The following is a 19,141-nucleotide window of genomic DNA, read 5'->3' as shown; positions in this document are numbered from 1 at the left end:
TGCTACATGGACCACAGATAATTTGAGATAAAGGCCATCGACGGGTCAAAGCACACACTGAGAAACAGCTTCTTCAATGGCTGGCTGGATTACACTATACTTAGAAACACAGCAAATCTTCTCTGCGATGCCTTTCCTAGTTCCTTATTGTTAAAGAACAGTAAGACACCAGCGGCTTACACTGCTGGTTCAAACCGACCATTTCATTTCAGAAAAGTTTTGCCCTATACAAGTGAAAAACTCATAAGCAATCTTTTTACTTGAAACATAATAGTCTTCAAACGGTGTAAAACCAGCCCTGGAAATTCCTGCCTAGCCTGCAGCATATCTCTGTTGGTAGGTAGGACAAGAGGGTCACCATCATAGCCCCTGTTTTATATTTGATTCTATTTCCAAAATAAAGATTCAACATCAATTATCCAGTTCCCTTTGACTGAGATAAGGGGTAGCCTGGGGTGGGGTGGGTGGGAGAAGGATGTAGAGAGGAGGGGGACAAAAGAGGGAGGAGGATAGAGGGAGAGGCACCAATCTCATCCAGGCATATTCATTTTAAGAAGCAGTAATTAACCACCAACCCCTGGAATCAATGCAGCTTTAAGAAATATTATCCAAGCAACTCCTAAGAAATATACGAGGTTCTGGATCTTCTGAGATAGTCGTTTGGCATATTATTTTAAGTAGCTTAAGGTGATGATGAATAAATCTTTTTGCCAGAAACGATGTCAGTAATGGAAGTTGAATGAGACAGACGGAATTAATATATGCACGATATACTCAGTCCGTGAGGTAGGAAACTTAGGGATAGCTGCGTCTGTCAGCTAATAATTCACAGACTCTGATCATAGGTTGAATTATGTTCAGAAAACGTAAATGTCATTTCTGTCTTGTACAAAAAAAATTTTAAATAAAGGAACATTTTATATTTGATTTTATGTAAAAAATGATTTTCAAAAAAGGTCAAAAATAAAACTCAGGGTTACTCTGACTCTATGCTGAGAAACCAGTGCATTGCACTTGGCCTTAACTAAAACATTTTCATAGTTTCAAAATGTATGTAAAAATACTATCAGCATCGCTCTAACATGATGTGCTTTCTTGACGCTGTTTAGCCAAATATCACTGAAAATTCTTCCTAGTGTTACTTACTCCAAGAATTTGGAACCTCTTCAACAAACAGAGGCTTGAAGTGTTGTTCACAGGTTCAGATCTTAAAGATCCAAAGCCATTTCCATGTTGGGTCAAGAGTTCTTTAGAAAATAGAACTAAAACTTACTGAAAGATACTGGTGAGTGCCTATAACCATTTGCTTCCAATGGCCAAAAAATCCCCTTAAAGCTAAAATCTTTTTAGCCACGCCCTCTTCCTTATATAATCTGACTTACACAAAATGCATCCTCTTCAGGGAAAGAGAAAGCTCTAACACACAGACACTCTCTCACTGGCTCACCCACTCGCTCTCTAATCTCTCTAGTGTGTATTTGCGTATTTCACTATCATTCAACGTTCATTGCCAACCTGACATCGCTTTGCGAAAAGGCAAAACAAAGCAAAAATTGGTAAAGTTCTTTTTGGAGTGGGGCTAATCTATGTTTATAAAGCCAAGAGTTTACAAAATAAAGTCGGCTTTCCAGACTTGCAGTCTGGGTGTCCCTTCCAAGCAAGGAGCTATTATTAATTAGACTGAATTGGGAGAGAACACTAGAAAAATGGCATTTACCTTAGAAATTAACGCTTAAGTCTGCCATAATGTGAGCAGTAACGACGGTCCTAGAGAGCCATCAGGGCCACGATGCTCAGCTTTTGGGTGCTTATGAATATACATACTCCCAAGCTCCGTCCCTAGAGATTTAGAAAGACTTGTTGGTACTTTGCAATCTGCCTATATTCTGAGAATAAAATGGTACCTCAATTTAAATCATTAGTCTACTCCTGTTTGGAAACAAGGGGTCCCACACTTCATTCAAGTAAGAGACAGCTTTTTTTTTTTTTACAATAACATCTTACCAGGCTCATCTTTAATCCTTCCAACGTGGACTTCTCTTGGTGCCTTTTATCTTGACATTCAAATGGATTATTTTCCCAAAATGAACCAAATGAAACGGCAAGGTACTCATTCCATTTTTCAGGATCATTGGGGTCGTTTCCAGCTGTGGTATCACTTTGGGGGAAGTTAATCAGCTTAGGCCTCAAAACCATTATTGGGAAAACAAAGACTGAAAAGCATGTTTACCATTTTGGAGCTTTTTTAAAAACAGGTTGAGCGAAGTGACACGTTTCATGACTGATAGATGGGGAGCACTCACTCCACAGCTAATGGCACTGTGTGCCGGCTGATCGTCGTGGCTACACATGTCAAGTAGAAGAGCAAGTCTTCAGAGCTGGGAGATCCATCAGGAGTCATTTACGTATTGTGATGCTATATTTCATGATCTGGAGAAGCCCTTTCACAGCCTGGCAACACTCTTTACAGGATTCTAGGCACGATTTTATTAGAAAAAAAAAAAAGTCCCATTAAGAAAAGCTTGAAAACTACCTATTTATGGCTCCCCTCTCACCCCAAAGGCGTGAAGAGGGCGGAGACTCCTCTGAGTCTGCACAGCAGGCATTAGTGGCAGGGCAAAAGTGGATCTGCTTCCTTCAAAAGAAGCGTTAAAAGTGGAAATGTGTGTAACTATGGCTCTGATACTTTGCAGTCTGAGACCAAGAAGAAGTATATAAGACAGAAGAAGAAAAAAGCACAAACATTTGCCCTTTGACTTTCCCCTCACTCAAAACCATTTGCACTCTGACAGTCTTCCTTAGAGGTAAACTGAGCCCCAGATAGCATACAGGGAATTGCCATTTTAGCTGGAGGTACATCTCATAGAATTTCAAATTAGTAATTGCCAAGTTCCAACTATGATAACATTCAGACTATTTTAAACAAGAATTTATTTTTGAAAATGTCATAAAAATAAGGGATTTATTTGAAGAGGAAAACATACTTTTCATGTCGCCAAAATAGAACATTTACACTTTCTATCAGCTTAAAAAAAAAAAAATCAGAGTGCTTAGGAAAGAGCTCTTTGGCTAACCAGAATCTTGTCTTAATTTAGCTCACTGTCCTGCAAACCATCTGGCTATGAGCTAACAAAAGGGAACCTGACCTGATAGGTATTGATGACTGAAACCTTGCCTGCCTTGTCTAGGACCGCATCTCAGAACATGAACTCTCATCCCACAGGGCTACAGATACACCTTCACCAGGAGACGAAAGCCTGCGAGAGTAAAACCAAACCTCACTGGCATCTCCATCCCTGATGCGAGCAAATGCTGTTATTTGACCTATTTTCTGAACCAGAAGGAACCACCCATTCCCCACTTCAGCTCTGATTATTCAAGTCTGAATTTTGAGATCACCCACCGTCATTCCATTTCACAAAAGCCAATTAAGGGATTGCAAACCTTCTTCATAGCTTTGAATTTGGTTCCTAGAAACATTTGGATAATGTTAGAGACTATTCAAGTCTCTATCTTTAATTACATTTTTACAATATCAACAAAATTATTCTTTGGAAAGAAACACTGTATTTAATGACCAATTCATTCTAAAACTATATAAAATAAGATATAAAGAGAAAGACATGAGAAACAGTAATATTTACATATTTTTAATATGCTTTGTGTTAATATTCAATATTTTTCCATGAATTGACTACTTAAAAACATAATATAATCACATTCTAGGTAAGTTTCATTTTTTTCTGCTTTTACTCTCCATTGGCTTAAGTTTTTTCATTTCCTCATGTTCCATTAGATTTAAAATTTACATTTTATTTCTCTATTTTGATTTCAAAACCAAACTTTTTGTGAAAAAATTAGTTGTTCAAAAAAACCTTCAAAGACAGGCTGCTTTGGGGAACTAGGCAAGAGCCTATTTTAAATAGATGAATTGTTCCCAGGAAAAATAGATCATTTTGGATATTCTTTTGGTAGCAAGCATTGATTGAAGAGAACATAGATTAAGCTACAAAGCTCCTAGAAACAACTGCCAATCACAATCTCACTGTTGAAGTAAGACTTAAAAAATTTAATCTGAGCCAGGCATGGTGGCACACGCCTTCAATCCCAGCCCTTGGGGAGCAGAGGCAGGTGGGTCTCTCTGAGTTCGAGGCCAGCCTGGTCTACAAAAAGAGTTCCAGAACATCCAGGACAGTTACACAGAGTAAACCTTGTGTAAAAAAAAATTATTTTGATTCTAAAGTTGAAAAGAGTTGAAGACTCCATTTGAGTGGATACAAAATGAAATTCAGCAGCGAGTGACAAAACTCCCCAACTCTGTTACAGCTGTTTAATGGGATGGCCTTGAGCAGGATCTGTTCTCTAAAAATAACTTGTGGCTTACTGGGAGACTTAATCTTTAGACCTTACAAGACACTGCTCTGATTCCTGTGCTGAGGGGCAGAACCCTCACCCCTACCCTTGCCCCAGAACTGTGGCATTTACTGAACTTCAAGGCCACTGGCCTGGCTCTGCTTCCAACTCCTCAATAATAGCAGAGATTCGCAGATGTATATGATGAATCTTAAAGTCACCCCGAAAACATTCATAGGACAACAAGGTGAATAGGATTTCATTTATAAAGCTTATTTCTTCCTTCCCCAAAGACGTAAATGATAAGTTTAAAGTTCTCCTTTTGGACTGACCAGGAAACTAATTTTCCCCCTCTGTGGTTCTTGACTCTCATTGTTTTGATTCTTGTGAGTAGGGAAGAAACAAGGTACCTGTGCTGGACCAGGCTGCCCCTCCGTTCCAAGCAATTGTGCAAAAGTTTTAACCAGTTCAGCTTCAGAAAGTCTTGAAACTTTAAAAATCAAGTTGGCTTTAATCTGATGATTTAGCAATCTCAACATTTGCTAAACTGCAAAGAAGGGGCATGGGGTCAGGTAAGATTTCAACATCCTCTTCACTCTTGGATATAATTTAATATACTTAAATTTTAAATATGAATTGATTTTCCCTTTTTACACAAGTTATAAAAATAAGAGGCCCTGTTTACACAGTTTGCATTTTTATGAAATTTGCGGTTTGAAAAAAAAGCTTTTTAAAAAGTGGTAATTAATGCTTCTCTTTGAATATGCTGTAACTTCAGAATTCTTTTTTTCTGAAATAGTTTCTGAATTTAACCCACTAAACCGAAGCTAGAAGTTTCTTTAGCACTAGAGGAAAATGTAGTAAGGAGTGAAGAAAAGTAAGGTTTTTTTTTGTTTGTTTGTTTTTGTTTGCTTGTTTCTGGTTCCATTTAAGGTTCTTGATGTGTGGCACCCCCTTTATGGTAACTATCAACATTATATTTAAATTTTATATATTGACAAAATGCACTGTATCTCTGTAAGCATTGTGCCATTCGACAGTACTACTATTAAATTTACATACCACAGTTTAAATTACATCCGTTTCAGGAATGGAAAAAAACGCTAAAACTCAGGTGTCTAACTGCCTTACTGGAATGAAGGTACAGTTTACAAATACAATAATTACATTTTAAAACCATTAACAATAGTACACCTAGAAGTAAATACTGTAGAACTGATCCTCCTTGTACTGGGTGTGGGAAATCACTGCCGAAAGCCGGGGCCTTCCAGCTGACAGAGCCCACGTACAGACATCGGTTTGTTTTCCTCAAACCAGATTAAAACATGTCTCTCATACAACAGTTCTCCAGGACATGGATCTTCAAAATCCTTGCATGACATTTTATTAGTTATCGGCCAAGTATTTTCCTGCAAAACAAAAATCGCAGCTCATTACGACATCTACGAGCTCAATGGACGAACCATCGCTGCTGCCCTATCCCTTGGCACCACTCCTACGAAGTGGTGGGGTTTTCAGGTTTCTTAGTTCCCCACATCCGCAGTCACCGTTTCTCCTTCTGTAGATTGTTTGTAGAGCATCCTGGATCCTGCCCAGGAGGGTCAGGAATCTGGCCCTGAATATGATAAGCTATTCGTATTTATTTCAGACTTAGTTCATCTGAGAGTGAAAGGGATATAATTGATAATTGCATCAGAGCAGCAAGCGTAAAAATCAAGACCCAAAGGAGGAGGGAGGAGGGGAGCGGTCACATGCTCTCTTCACTTACCGTGTAAAGCTCTCGGTTTATCCAAGCAAGCCATGGCAAGAGCAGTCACCTTATTACCGGGGATGCCCTCCATAGAAGCTGTACTGTTGGTGCCACACCACTTTCTGGACAAACAGCTCATATCTGTAGACTGTCTGTCTGTCTGTCTGTCTGTCTATCTATCTATCTATCTATCTATCTATCTATCTATCTATCTATCTATCTATCTACCTACCTATCTACCTATATCCATCTCTGTATCTCTATATCTATCTGTATCTCTGTATCTCTGTATCTCTGTATCTCTGTATCTCTGTATCTATCTATCTATCTATCTATCTATCTATCTATCTATCTATCTATCTATCTATCTAACATCTATCTACTAAAAGAGAGAGGGAGAGAGACAGAGACAGAGACAGAGAATGTGCAGGTATATGAGAGTCAGAGGACAACTTGTGGGAGCTGGTTCTCTCCTTCCATCATGTTGTTCCAAGGAGTCAAACTCAGGTTACCAGGCTTGGTGGCAAGCACCTTTATTCCTTGATCCATATTTCACCAGTTCAAAACTACACACATCCTTATTTTTTTTAAAGAAATTATTATTGCATGTGCACACATGATGCGTGTGTGAGATTGTATGAGGCAGCACACACTGAGGTCAGAGGACAACTGTTCCAAGTTGGTTCTTTCCTTCTGCCTTTATGTGGATTTTTGGGGCCTAATCCAGGTTTCCAGGCTTGTGTGGCAAGTGCCTTTAACCTGATGGGCCACAGATACTTTAAAGGTTGCTTTTATAGTGAAAAAGCAGCTCTTCCTAGGGCCTTAGCTCTGCCTGACAATTCTAAATTTTGAAAAGTTCAGCTGGTGAAAGAAAACCTTCCAAGGACTCTAACGCTCCCATGCCTTAGACATGCTGCATATTTTTATGCTACTGTTTCAAAAACACGTTTTTAAGTCAAACCCAAGTGTGTCCATCTTGTTTGGCAACACAGTGGCAGGACTTATCCCCACTGGCTTCAATATGCAGATCAACCAGGTGGGGACAACAGCTCAGCCCAACATAAGACACCGACCCAGCATAAGCACCCAGACCGTTTCTGCTCAAATTGCCAGCTCATTTGTACTTCATTCAGATATAAGTTTGCTTTATAATGGGATGTGGGGATAGGAGTGAGGAGGTCAGAATATGACGGGAGAAATCACACCCAGTTCCTGCTTGAGGGGTGGTAGCAACATTATCTTTGCCAAGGAAACTGAAGGTCCCCATTTACCTGCAGCAAACCTCTTCTTGATGAGTGAAAACCGGTACCCTGCTCCAACAAGCTCAATGTCGCAGCCAGACAGAGTGCTCCCTTCACTCGTGAACTGCACGACCAGTGGGGAAGGTTTGCTTGGGCCTTCGGCTAATTGAAATCTTGCCAGTAAAGAACCTACGCCTTTAAAAGAAGAGTGTTATTGCAATAAAGCGGCCGGCAGAATTCCGTACATAACTTTGAAATTACATTTGAGATCAACTGTGCAAAAGCAGGCAGCCTAAGAAACAATGTATTGTATTCTTCATTTACAAAATGATGGTGAGTAAAATGTCCTGGAGTACTGTGAGCAGCTGCTTGAAGCATGTCAGCTGAATGCTACTTTAATATTTGCGGCATGCTATTAAAAACAAGGAAATCATGAAATTTGCAGGCAAATGGATGGAACTAGGAGGAGATGAGGGAGGAGGCTATAACTGGGATACAAAGTGAATAAATAATAATAATAATAATGATGATGATGATGATGATGATGAAAAGGTTTGAGGCATGCGGCAAGAACAGCTACATCCTTTTCAACCTGTGATTAATATCAGAGTGGAAAAGAAAAGACATCTACACAGGATCTGACACAGGGTGGACATGCCTCCAGAAGGGCTCTTCTCTGCCGTGAAGACAGTCTATGTGAGGTGAGAGCTTGGTGGGAAAGGAAGGAGGAAGGTCCACAAAAAAACCACTTGCTTTTACAGATGTTAATAACCAAACTAATGAGACATTCTGCTTGCTTATAGGACTGCATGGATTTGGGCTCACAGTTGGCCAAGACCTGTAAGTTATCTTAGATTTAAGCCTGTGATTGTATTACCTCCATTTTCTGACTTCTGGGAGATATCAGGAATCTTCCATAATATTCTTTGTTGTTCAGCATTCCTAAAAACAAAACAAAGAGCTTCTTCACATGCTAAAAGTTTGTTCGACAGATTGCCACATTTCCAGATTGTGCTAATTAAAATAAAGCGGGCCTCCAAACGTTTAGCTCTGCCTAGCTGCCTTCGTACCCCTACACGTGTACATACTCTTTCTTTTCCTCAGACCAACCAGCCACAGCAATGTGAGATAAACAGTCAGAGGGAAATACAGCATTTAAAACACATCAATCCAGAAAATGGAAGGAAAGTATTTATTAATCATGTGGTTTAGGTAATTTCCATTACAACTGCTGGCTAGCTCACCTTAAGTTTATTTTTTTTTAAGATTTTTTAATTTATGTGTATGAATGCTCTATTTGCATGTACGCCCACATGACTGAAGAGGGCATCAGATCCCATTAGAGATGGTTGTGAACCATTATGTAGTTGCTTGGACTTGAACTCAGGACCTCTAGGAGAAGCAGACAGTGCTCTTCACTGCTGAGCCGTCTTCTCTCCAGCCCCCATATTTGTTTAAAAGAAGTAGTCTACAGTTTGCTGGTACTTGTGGAAAAACTGACCCCCGCCACTGACCCCCATTAAAGATAATTCTATCACTCATCATTTTCTAGGCCTATCTGATTCCACCAGCTGGACTTTTTACAGTTTGGTGGCTCTATGGAACGCTGCATTCCCCAGACTCAGTTAGGTCCTAGCTCCAAAGGAGGTTCAGGTTCGGGAGATTTGGGAAGCTGATGAACCTTTCTGTTATTTCTCTAGCCAGCAGCTGGGGTGCAAAGAGGTTTCAAACACAGGGCCCAGCCTGGGTGCCAGTCTGTGAGTGCTGAGAGTAGGTATTTTCTGATCCTGGAATCAAACTGTCAGGAGCCAGACCAACTTGGTTCCCTTGGTGGCCAACTCCTCTCCTTCCCCAGTCTCTGTACGGGGCACAGCCCAGTGCGAAAGCTGTCGGCTTGGTGCTTCCGCCCTTGGCTAAGCACTGGATGCCCCCAGATTAAAGCCGTTTCTGCTTAACTCATCTGCTGCAGTTTTCCATTTCCACCCCAAGTCTGCCTACAGGCCTGCTGAGGTCTCTTCCCACAGTAAAGCCTGGTGCTAAAGAGTCTGCCCCCCTCCCCTTAAGCAGAAGAAGCTTGTATCTGGGGAAGAGGGAGGGAACTCGAAGCCTTTTACCAGACTGCTGGAGGAAGCACAGCCTGGAGCTTGGTCACTCCTCCATCAATGGGGACCAGGAACTGCACATTGTTAAGGGCCACTGCGGTGGACATGGCATCCGTGTTGTATTTGTAATCTATGCGCAGGTCAGTGCTGGAAGGCTCACAGCGCCAGTTCACCGCCAAGTTCAGAGGTGTGGACTGAATGCCCTGGGCTGACACCTTGACAAATGGCAGGAGAGAGAAGGTGTAAGTGTTAATCTAAAACCAAACTAGAGACTGTGATTGGCTACGGCTGGACTGGGCTTTACAAATCCAAATGTCATACTGTTGTTTGTGCTGTTCAGAAACGGGATCCCAGGGAAAAGCTATGTTTAGGCACCTGGGGTGGGGGTGGGAGGATGGGAGATGGGGGTGGGGAGTGCTTCATCCTGAGGTAACCAGTTAAATACACAAGGTCAGCTGTGGAAATCCCTATAGCCTGGTAGAATCCGCAGTGAATTTTCTGTACTTGGGGAGGTAGGGTAGGATAGTGGTTGGAAGCTGAGGCCAGGAGACTGGACAGTCTTGGGTGTGAGTTCTGGTTCTTCCAGAACTTAACAAGCTGCTTTCTTCTGGACAAGTCCCCACACCCACTCGGCCTCAGGTATTTTCTCATCTGCCAAGTGGGGGTTATGATAAACAAACACAACGCATAGTTTATCGGGAATGTCTAGGGGGAACAGCGCCATGCCTAGCACACAGCAGGGGAACGGTGCACAACAACAGTCAATACACGTTAAAATAATATCTATGTCATGTTTGCTCTTCATGACGCACCAATGAGGCGGACGACGCTGGACATGGCCCTCATTCCTTTGAGATTTCTCAACATGAGGACCTGAACCCAGGTCCTCTGCTTGGAAGAACTACACTCTATGTAGTCTAGCTAGAGCCAGTGGTGAGGGAGTTAGCACAAAGAAAAATCCAGGTTTGAATACTAAAATATGGCCTTAAGACAGCGGCATCAGTTTGAATCCCTGGTGTGCAGCGCAGAGTTCACGGCCCCACTCCCTCAGCACCCATCATAACTGGTCAGTCTTCAGCTAGGGGACTGGACCTTGTGGGCTCCTCCGTCATTGCGTTGTCTCTTAGCATAAGTTTCGTTAGAACTATTTTATGAGGTGGTCATACTAGAAAAAAACCCAGGTTATCTATACTTAATTACTTAAAATTGAAAGTCTTAGAACGCACGCTCTAACCATGATGCTGCTGCTCTTACCTATCCATATCTATAATATATTTTAAAATAGATTCATTTACTTGCTTGTATGTGCATGTGTGTGTGCCTGTGCGGGTCTATGTATGCTGCACGCACAGAGGAACCAGCAGAGGCCAAAAGATGGCCGTGGAGCCCCTAAGACTGGAGTTACGAGGCACTATGGAGTTTGGGAACAGAAGCCGTATTCTGTGCAAGAGCAGTAAGTGCTTTCAGTGGCTTTTAAGCTCTGACCTTTTTTTTCCAGCCCCAACACTTAGAATCTTAATTAAGTGGGCATGTGTGTTTTCGACTTCATTTTGGGGGCATTTTTCTAAATAAATAAATAAAATAAATAGATAAAATAGTAAGAGTTCTGATTAATATTCCCCCCAGCAGTCCCTACATAGTTAAGGCCTCAGTCTTATAACCACGGCGTTTCAATAACAGTAAAAGAAAGGTCACGTTGATGCAACTTTAGACACTACGATAAGTTTGGGGTGGGAAACAAGGCAACCTTGACGATAGGCTCACCTGATACTTGAGCATGTCCACATTGTAATATGTAGCCTGGGGTTTTTGTTCAGAGACCTTCTTCAGGTGAGTCATCAAATTTGGCATGTTTACCCAGAATTCCTTGGTATTGGCATCATTTTGTGTGTTATCGCTAGTAAGATGGAAAGAAAGTCAACAACTGAGCAGCGGCTCATCCCTTAGATCACCTGCGCAAGAAGCCTCTGGTTTCTGCATGTGCCTCTTACGAAGTACGAACACGAAAGCAACCCCAGTGTGGTTTTGGCACAGTGCAGTTTGTGTGGTGTCCCACAGGGAGGCGACGCTCTGCTGTCAGACATTCCTGTGAGCTCCTGTCTGTTGACCCAGCAGAACGACAAACGGGTGCTCTGAAGCAGTAGCTATTTCCTCATCCATACTTAATACTCTCCCCAGATTATCTTATTTCTACCTGAATTATCTTATTTTCTATCAGTCAATGTAATTAAGGGGGAGTAAATCGATTTTCCCTCTGAACTGACTTAACTACTAGCACTTTTCAGAAACTAACCAGTTAAAAGACTCAGTGGGGTGGTACACACTTGTAATGCTAGCATTGAGAAGGCTGAGGCCAGAGGATCACAAGTTTGAGGCCAGCCTTGGGTACACAGTGAGTCCTTATCTTAAAATGGAAAAAAAAAAAAAAAAAAAAAGTGACGACTTTGCCTAACTGGGAAGGAAGCAGCTAATATCACCATGCTCCTTTGCCACAGTCATGATTTCATCCAAGGAGCATCTCAATCGGTGGTTTACTATTCCTCATGTCGTGGCGAGCCTCAACCATAAAACTGTTTTCGTCGCTACTTCATAACTGTAAGTTTGCTGCTGTTATGAATCATAATGTAAATATCTGTGTTTTCTGATGGTCTTAGGCAACCCCTGCGAAAGGGTCATTTGACCCCCAAAGAGGTCACGAACCACAGGTTGAGAATTGCTGATCTAAGAAACAAAAAAAAAAAAAAAAAGAAAGAAAGAAAAACAAACAAATAAAAAAACTCCCTTCACAAACAAGATGGTGTTGGAGTTTAATGGCGCTGATCACAGTAATGGGGAGCAGGGTGCAGCCTCGGCCCTCTAAAGAGCTTGGTATCCAGCTGCCTGTTCAATGACCACTTGCCTGATCTTCCCTGCAACTGCCCCTTCATCCATGGCGAAGGACCAGCTGGGTCCCATGCCCTCTGGATTGAGCTATGCCATAGGGACAGTATGGTGAATGGACAAAGAAGTTGATAGGCAATTTTAAATGAAAAGAATGGGGACGTTCCAGGAGGATGGCAAGAGGACATCACTTACTTTGGGGATGGTCGGTAGGGCTGGAGAGGGCAGCGGACGAGTTGAGAGAGAGAGGTAGAGCCATAGGAAGAAGTGGAGGGTGGTATCAGAAGATGGGGAAATGAGGGCACTAAGCCCCAATGTGGGGTGGGACTCCATTTGTTTCAGGGATGTAGGGACTACTAAGGAGGAGAACAGATGCACAGATGTGCACGGATTCTCAAAGACAACGGCAACAAGTTGAGATTCTGGGCCATGGGCCATGGGCCACGTGAAGCCACTGGACAGCTGGGAGTAAGAGCAATCTCATGAAGGTTATTGGGTGTAAAAATGGCCTGGAGCAGGGTCAGACTGGAGCCAGGGAAGGAAGCAACTGTGACTGCTGTAGTTTGGGGACATGATGTTAGTATTAGCTCAAGGAAAGGTGCTGTATAGGAGGAGTATGGGTCCTTTGGAGAGGGACTCTTGGCTAGAATACCCACACTTCATGATGGGCAGGAAGCTATCGAGAATGACTCCTTTTTGTCACACCCACCACAAACCAGTACACATGCATAAGCACAATAAAGCCATCACTTCAGATTTGAAATGACAAGGTGTGCATTTACAGGAACAAATCCACACGACCTTCCCTGGTTGTGGCAACAAATGACCATTGTATTAAAATTGTATATTTCGCACAAAAGGTTGTCATAGTCACGTGGAAGAATAGCCCACAGTTCCAATATTTTCTCATTAAAAAAGCTGTTTATACAGCAAGGAGTTTTCCAATTATTGGGCTCATCACCTACTACCCTTATCAAGTGTTGAACAGTAACAAGCGAAACAGCCCTGTATGCATTGTCTGCAGCACAGAGTTCCCTTAAATGCCCTTTAACTTGGTTACAAATTGGCCACTAAAACACAATCGTATATGTATACACATTCACACAGCATCACGCAGACAACCTGACAGCTAGCACGTACCCCTGTGTCTGGGTGTCGGATCTACGTGCCTGTCTGCACTATGGTGAATCAGCCATGGTGCTATCCGTGCAAGGGAGCACTCCTTACCGAGACGCAGCGCGCCAAGCTAATCGTCTCTTTAAGTTTGCACACAGAACCGTACTTACCTGCAGAGGAGCTGGGGGTTTGGCAGGACGTGCTCTAACCTGCTGGAATTTATCACTCGAAAAGTCAGAGCAGCTGGGGAGGGGTTGTTGGCAAAGTGTCTGGTGATGCCAGCAGGAAAGGACAACACCATTTCTCCCGTGATCTTAACAATGCATCTGAAATACCAAACGCATGAAAGGAAAGAGCAGAGACAGGGTCAGTACGCTGGGATGCAAAGCAGTGGCGCAATAGAAAAGGTTTGCGTAACGACGTGAAACACCCACAGTTAAAGACAAGCAGTTGCAATTACGGACCCAACCACCAAGCCATTTCCAGCTTACCTGAGAACTCCAGAACTGATTTTTTTTCCTTTTTAAAATTTTTATTAATTACACTTTATTCACTTTGTATTCCCCCTGTAGCTCCCTCCCTCCTCCCCTCCTAACTCCTCACTCCCTCTCCCTTCTCCTTCCATGCCCCTCCCCCAGTCCACTGATAGAGGAGGACTTCCTCTCCTTCCTTCTGATCCTAGTCTATCAGGTCTCATCAGGAGTGGCTGCATTGTCTTCCTCTGTGGCCTGGTAAGGCTGCTCCCCACTCATGGGAAGGTGATCAAAGAGCACATCAATCAGATCATGTCAGAGAGAGTCTCTGTTCCCATTACTATGGAATCCACATGGACACTGAGCTGCCATGGGCTACACCTATGCACAGGTTTTAGGTTATCTCCATGCATGGTCCTTGGCTGGAGTGTCAGTCTCAGCAAAGACCCCTAGGCCCAGATTTTTTGGTTCTGTTGCTCTCCTGGTGGAGCTCCTGTCCTCTCCAGGTCTTACTATCTCCCCCTTCTTTCATAAGATTCCCTGCACTCTGCCCAAAGTTTGGCTACAAGTCTCAGTATCTGCTTTGATACCCTGCAGCCTAGAGCCTTTCAGAGGCCCTCTGTGGCAGGTTCCTAACTTGTTTCTTGTTTTCTTCTTCTTCTGATGTCCATCCTCTTTGCCTTTCTGAATGGGGATTGAGCATCTTAGCCAGAGTCCTCCTTCTTGATTAGCTTCTTTAGGTGTATAGATTTTAGTATGTTTATCCTATATTATATGACTAATATGATTTTTTTTAAAAGAAACCTTAGCCGTAAGAATATATAAAATTTGTTTCTAAAACAAGGCAACTTCAAGAACTTGAAGTTTGAACTTACCTTTTGAACATTTGACTATCTTTCTTGGGGAGTAACATACTCCTCTACTAAAAAGTCATGAGCAGAGCGAAAAAAAAATGGCCTTATAGCATATTGTGTGTGGGTTGCGTGGGAGTGGGTTCTCTCCTTCCACAATGCGGGTTCTAGGGATGCACCCAGATCATCAGCCTTGTGGCCAACAGCCTTTTCCAGTTAAGCCATCTTGTTGGCTCCAAAGAGTCTGGCTATTTTGTTGAATAGATTTTGGGTTTGTAGAAGGCCAGCACAAAAACCTATTGATTGGCCTCATAAACTGAATCATTTACCCTTTGTGATTTTTGTGTATTTGGAGATAATAAATTATATACTATCATCATACGTACTTCCAAGGTAAAGTTCTTACATATTACTTTATTAGTTCTTTAATCTATTAATTTGCCTATTTTGTCACAATTAAAATCAGCCATAGACATTAAAACAAAATAAGAGGAGAGTTTGGAAGGAAGAATAATTATTTTCGAAGGCTTCAAGGAGGTATAAAGGTGATAAGGTGTAATTATTTATTATGTAAATTTTATTCATTTGTAATACGAAATCAATACACAACCAAGAGCCATGTTTCCATTGTGTCCAAGCATTTCTTTCTGCCTTTCTGTCACCCCCTGGCCTAGCTTTACTCCTCCCAGTCCTACCTGCCATGTACTTTTATCTCTCTACATTATTGCATACTTTCTAGAAGGTCGTCTAACAGATATGTGCTTGAGGGCAGGGTCAGACTTTGTTCCAAGAGGAATAATCTTCAGATTTGTTCACGTAGCTTTTTGAATCAGTAGCTCATTTTTTCTTTTGCTGAATGGATAGATCAGATTTAAAGTAGTATAAATCCATTCACCCGTGGAAGAATATTAACGTTTATCCCAGTCTTCATCTGTTACAAAGGTATGGTCAAGGTATACAGAGGCCATTGTGTGGGTGTGCCTCTTATTTTTCTTGGTTCTTTCTTTGCCCTGCCCCTTATCTCTCTGTGTTTTTTTCTTTCTATCCTTCCTTCCTTCCCTCTCTCTTTCCTTTCTTCTTTTCTCCCCAAATATTTTCTAAAATAGAAAACAGAGCTGTGTATGAACATCTTAGCATTTTCACGTGCTCACCAGCCTTGTGTGAAATCTTTCTTCACTTCGCCTAATCGGTGAGTTGTGAGATCTCCCTTTAGCTTGACTTTAAAGAATGTTGAAGGAGCTTAAAATCTTTTAAAAAGATTTAACTAATCAGCTACTAATTGAATGTGTGTGTGCATGTGTGTACACATGGACCCTCAAGTGCTCATGCTGTCAGACATGGAGGTCATAGGCAACTTTGCATGAGTTGGTTTTGTCCTTTTATCACATAGCTTTCTATTCCTGTTGAGCCATCTTGTTGGTCCCCTCAGATGCTTCTTGTGTGTCATTAGTTAGCGCCACTGAAGCTGTGTCTTCTCAGAATCCCTGCCAGGTCCTTAAGTCACTTTTGTTGTTTTTGTTTTTGTTTTTGTTTTTTTATTTTGTTCTCTTATTGAATTCTAAATTGTTTTCGTTCAAATATTCCAGGTAGATGTCATTCATCAGGTGCCTGCTTTGCAGTCTTTCCCAGGTCTGGGGATTTGGTTTCTTTTTTTTTTTTTTTTCCCAGGGAACATGTGAAAGAGCAAGGAGGTTTTAACTCACATTTCCCTTTTAAGAATTATATTAATTCAGGAATTCTTCTGATGTTCTATCTGAGAAGTTTTTGCTAAACCCAAGATAAAAATAGTATCTCGTATGCTTCCTTCTAATTTTCAACATTTAGTTGGTCGTTTATATTTATAATACATTTTAGTAAATATTTGTGTGTGTGAAATGCATGCAGTTGGGTTTTTTCTTTAATTCCTTATTTTTTTCCTTTTTTTTTCTCACCACACCCTTTCTCTTCCATTTGTTGAGAAAAGTCTATCTTTTCTCTCCTGATTTACCTTGATATTGTGTTTATAGTTGCTTATCTAGATATGGGCCTATTTCTGGATCCATTATCCTGTTCCATTGTGATATCTAGCACATATTTGAAGCACATTGTCTTATTTACTGTAGCTCTGTGATATTTTACAAATCACATCTTATTTGTCTTCCAACTTTGTTCTTTAAAAAAATACATACACATTTAATTAATTAATTAATTTATTTATTTATTATTTAATGTGTATGCGTGTTTTGCCTGCCTGTATTGCTATGCACAATGCATGAGACTGGCTGCCCCCTGAGGGCAGAAGAGGACACTGGATCCACTGGAGCTAGAGTCCTGAGTGGCTGTGAGTTACCATGTGAGCACTCTGAACAGAATTTCACCCCTCTGCAAGAGCAACTAATGCTCTTAATTGCCGAGACATCTCTCCAGCCCCTGACTTTGTTCTTTTTCAAAGTTGTTTCAGGAATGGGTCCTTTATATTTCCCAATGGAATATGGAATCACAGTATTAATTGCAGCATAAACTTAATTTACAAACTCACTTCCAACCCATTCTTTACTCCCTACGCTGGGAGACTTAGAATTAAACCTTTTTTCCCCTTTGCCTATAACATCAGGTAAACCTTTGCCAGTGGAGGGTGCTGAAGAGACAATATAAAGAGTTTGCCTTTCCTTAATCTTCTGCATGCTTACTAAAAGAAAATTTAAAATTTTATTAATTATGGATTACTAAATTCCATGTTTGTTTGATGTGGATTTTTTTTTCTATGAAAATATTTTTGACCTTCATGGCTGTTCCTATCAGCATTTGATGTAGTCTCAATGTGTTATGTGAATCTGCATTATGAAATTGAAAATGAGAAATGAAAGTAGAAATCAAGTTTTGAATAAAGCCTAAAGCCACATAAACCCTCACAAATGAAGCATTTAGCAATAATGAAGAAAACCTCAAGTCAAGTGTCATGTGACTTACAAACTGGCTCTTCCTTCCCTCTTGCCACAAGCAGCAACGGATTCTCTAGCTGGGCTACCGAATCTGCAGATGGTTCCAGTGAGGAGTTTTGTGACTCTGAAGTATGGGAGGGCATGAGAAGGACATCTCTCCCGAGTGAGTGGACTCCACTGTTGACACTGAGCACACAGCTTTTTCGTGAGCATGCTCTGTGTGTGTGAGCCTGAGCTAATTAATCAATCAACCTACTTGGGCTTATCTACTACGAAAAATCTTTCCCCTTTCAACTCCACCCTCAGTTCAAAGGACCCTTTCTGAAGCATTCCTTACTATCCTAATCATTCACCCTCCTTACTTCACCCTTTTTGAGGACAGAGACATTTAGACAGATTTTTTTTTTTTAAGAAAATTGTGCTGTCAAAATATTAAGGACTTGTCTTCCACTGCATAGTATTCACACCTCTGCTACATCAGACTCTGGATTCTTTCACTTGCAAGTCTTATTTCCCATCCTGGATGTCTTCAACTGTGTCCCTTCTGCCTAGTACAATGGTTGTACAGAATAAGTTCTGCAGAACTTAGATGAGGGAGGCAGCCTGAGCCATTTAGCAACCCAGCCATTTAGCAACCTTGTTTTGATGCTGGAGACACAATGGAGAAATGAGTCAAAATCCAGATGTTGGAGCTCCATTCCAGTGGGCAGGGAGAGACAGATAATGGACAACAGGAAAACAATGTGTGTGTGAGCTATAGAGAGGACAATGGTGGAGGAGAAGGTGGAGGAAGAGGAGAAGGAGGAGGAAGAGGGGAGGTAGGGAGAGAGGAAGTGCTGGGGAGAGAGGAGGAGGAGTGCTGCTTTCTGTGGGCTGAGTGAGAAGTTCTGTTTGATAAATTCATTGAAAAACCAAAATGAAGGGGACAAGCTGTTCAGATACATGGAAGAAAACTTCAGTAAAACAGAGATAGAGATAGAGATAGAGATAGAGGTAGAGATAGATAGATAGACAGACAGATAGATAGATAGACCAAGTGGGAGACAGAGTGGGGCATAAAAGAGAAACAGCTCTAGGCTAATGTGGTTTAAGTGGAGAGAATGCAGAGGAAGGGATGTAGATAAGGGAGGAGGGAGTGAGCCAGACTCGATCAGAGAGGGGGTGACGGGGTGTGGATGGAAGCTCTGCACCAACAGAGCGCAGAACACCCAGGACAGCACAGATCCTAGTGTGAAAAACCGAGTAGAGTTTTCCCTGTGAACAGATGAAATGGAACATGGGAGTGATGTGCTAGGATGAGGATGGATTTCAGAGGAGCCAAAGTGGAAGATGGGAAGACTGATTACATCCCTAAATACATCAGTGGGTGAGTGAATGGGAGCCAATTAGAAAGCAAGCAGAAAAGGACCCGTTGTGTGATTTTTTTCTGGATTTTCACTATAGTGTATGCATTC

At 41.7% G+C, this 19,141-nt stretch overlaps 1 protein-coding gene across 32 annotated transcripts in view; it reads right to left on the bottom strand.

The window, feature by feature from the left end:
* Nucleotides 1–767: 767 nt before the first annotated feature.
* The window catches only part of Sgip1 (SH3GL interacting endocytic adaptor 1), a 192,021-nt gene continuing 173,647 nt past the window's right edge, over nucleotides 768–19,141 (bottom strand). For all 32 annotated transcript variants that reach the window (XM_060365986.1, XM_060365987.1, XM_060365991.1 and 29 more), the window contains 6 exons: nucleotides 13,613–13,768; nucleotides 11,211–11,343; nucleotides 9,459–9,661; nucleotides 8,222–8,286; nucleotides 7,375–7,539; nucleotides 768–5,762 (listed from right to left, as the gene is read on the bottom strand). In XM_060365986.1, the coding sequence (XP_060221969.1) occupies nucleotides 5,740–5,762; nucleotides 7,375–7,539; nucleotides 8,222–8,286; nucleotides 9,459–9,661; nucleotides 11,211–11,343; nucleotides 13,613–13,768 (745 nt within the window). In that variant the 3' untranslated portion in view covers nucleotides 768–5,739. The remainder of the gene's footprint in view (nucleotides 5,763–7,374; nucleotides 7,540–8,221; nucleotides 8,287–9,458; nucleotides 9,662–11,210; nucleotides 11,344–13,612; nucleotides 13,769–19,141) is intronic.

This window comes from Meriones unguiculatus, chromosome 12 (genome assembly GCF_030254825.1).
Source record: "Meriones unguiculatus strain TT.TT164.6M chromosome 12, Bangor_MerUng_6.1, whole genome shotgun sequence".
Lineage (NCBI taxonomy): Eukaryota > Metazoa > Chordata > Mammalia > Rodentia > Muridae > Meriones > Meriones unguiculatus.
Note: the sequence above shows the minus strand (reverse complement) of the source record. Positions and strands in the feature narration are given on the sequence as shown.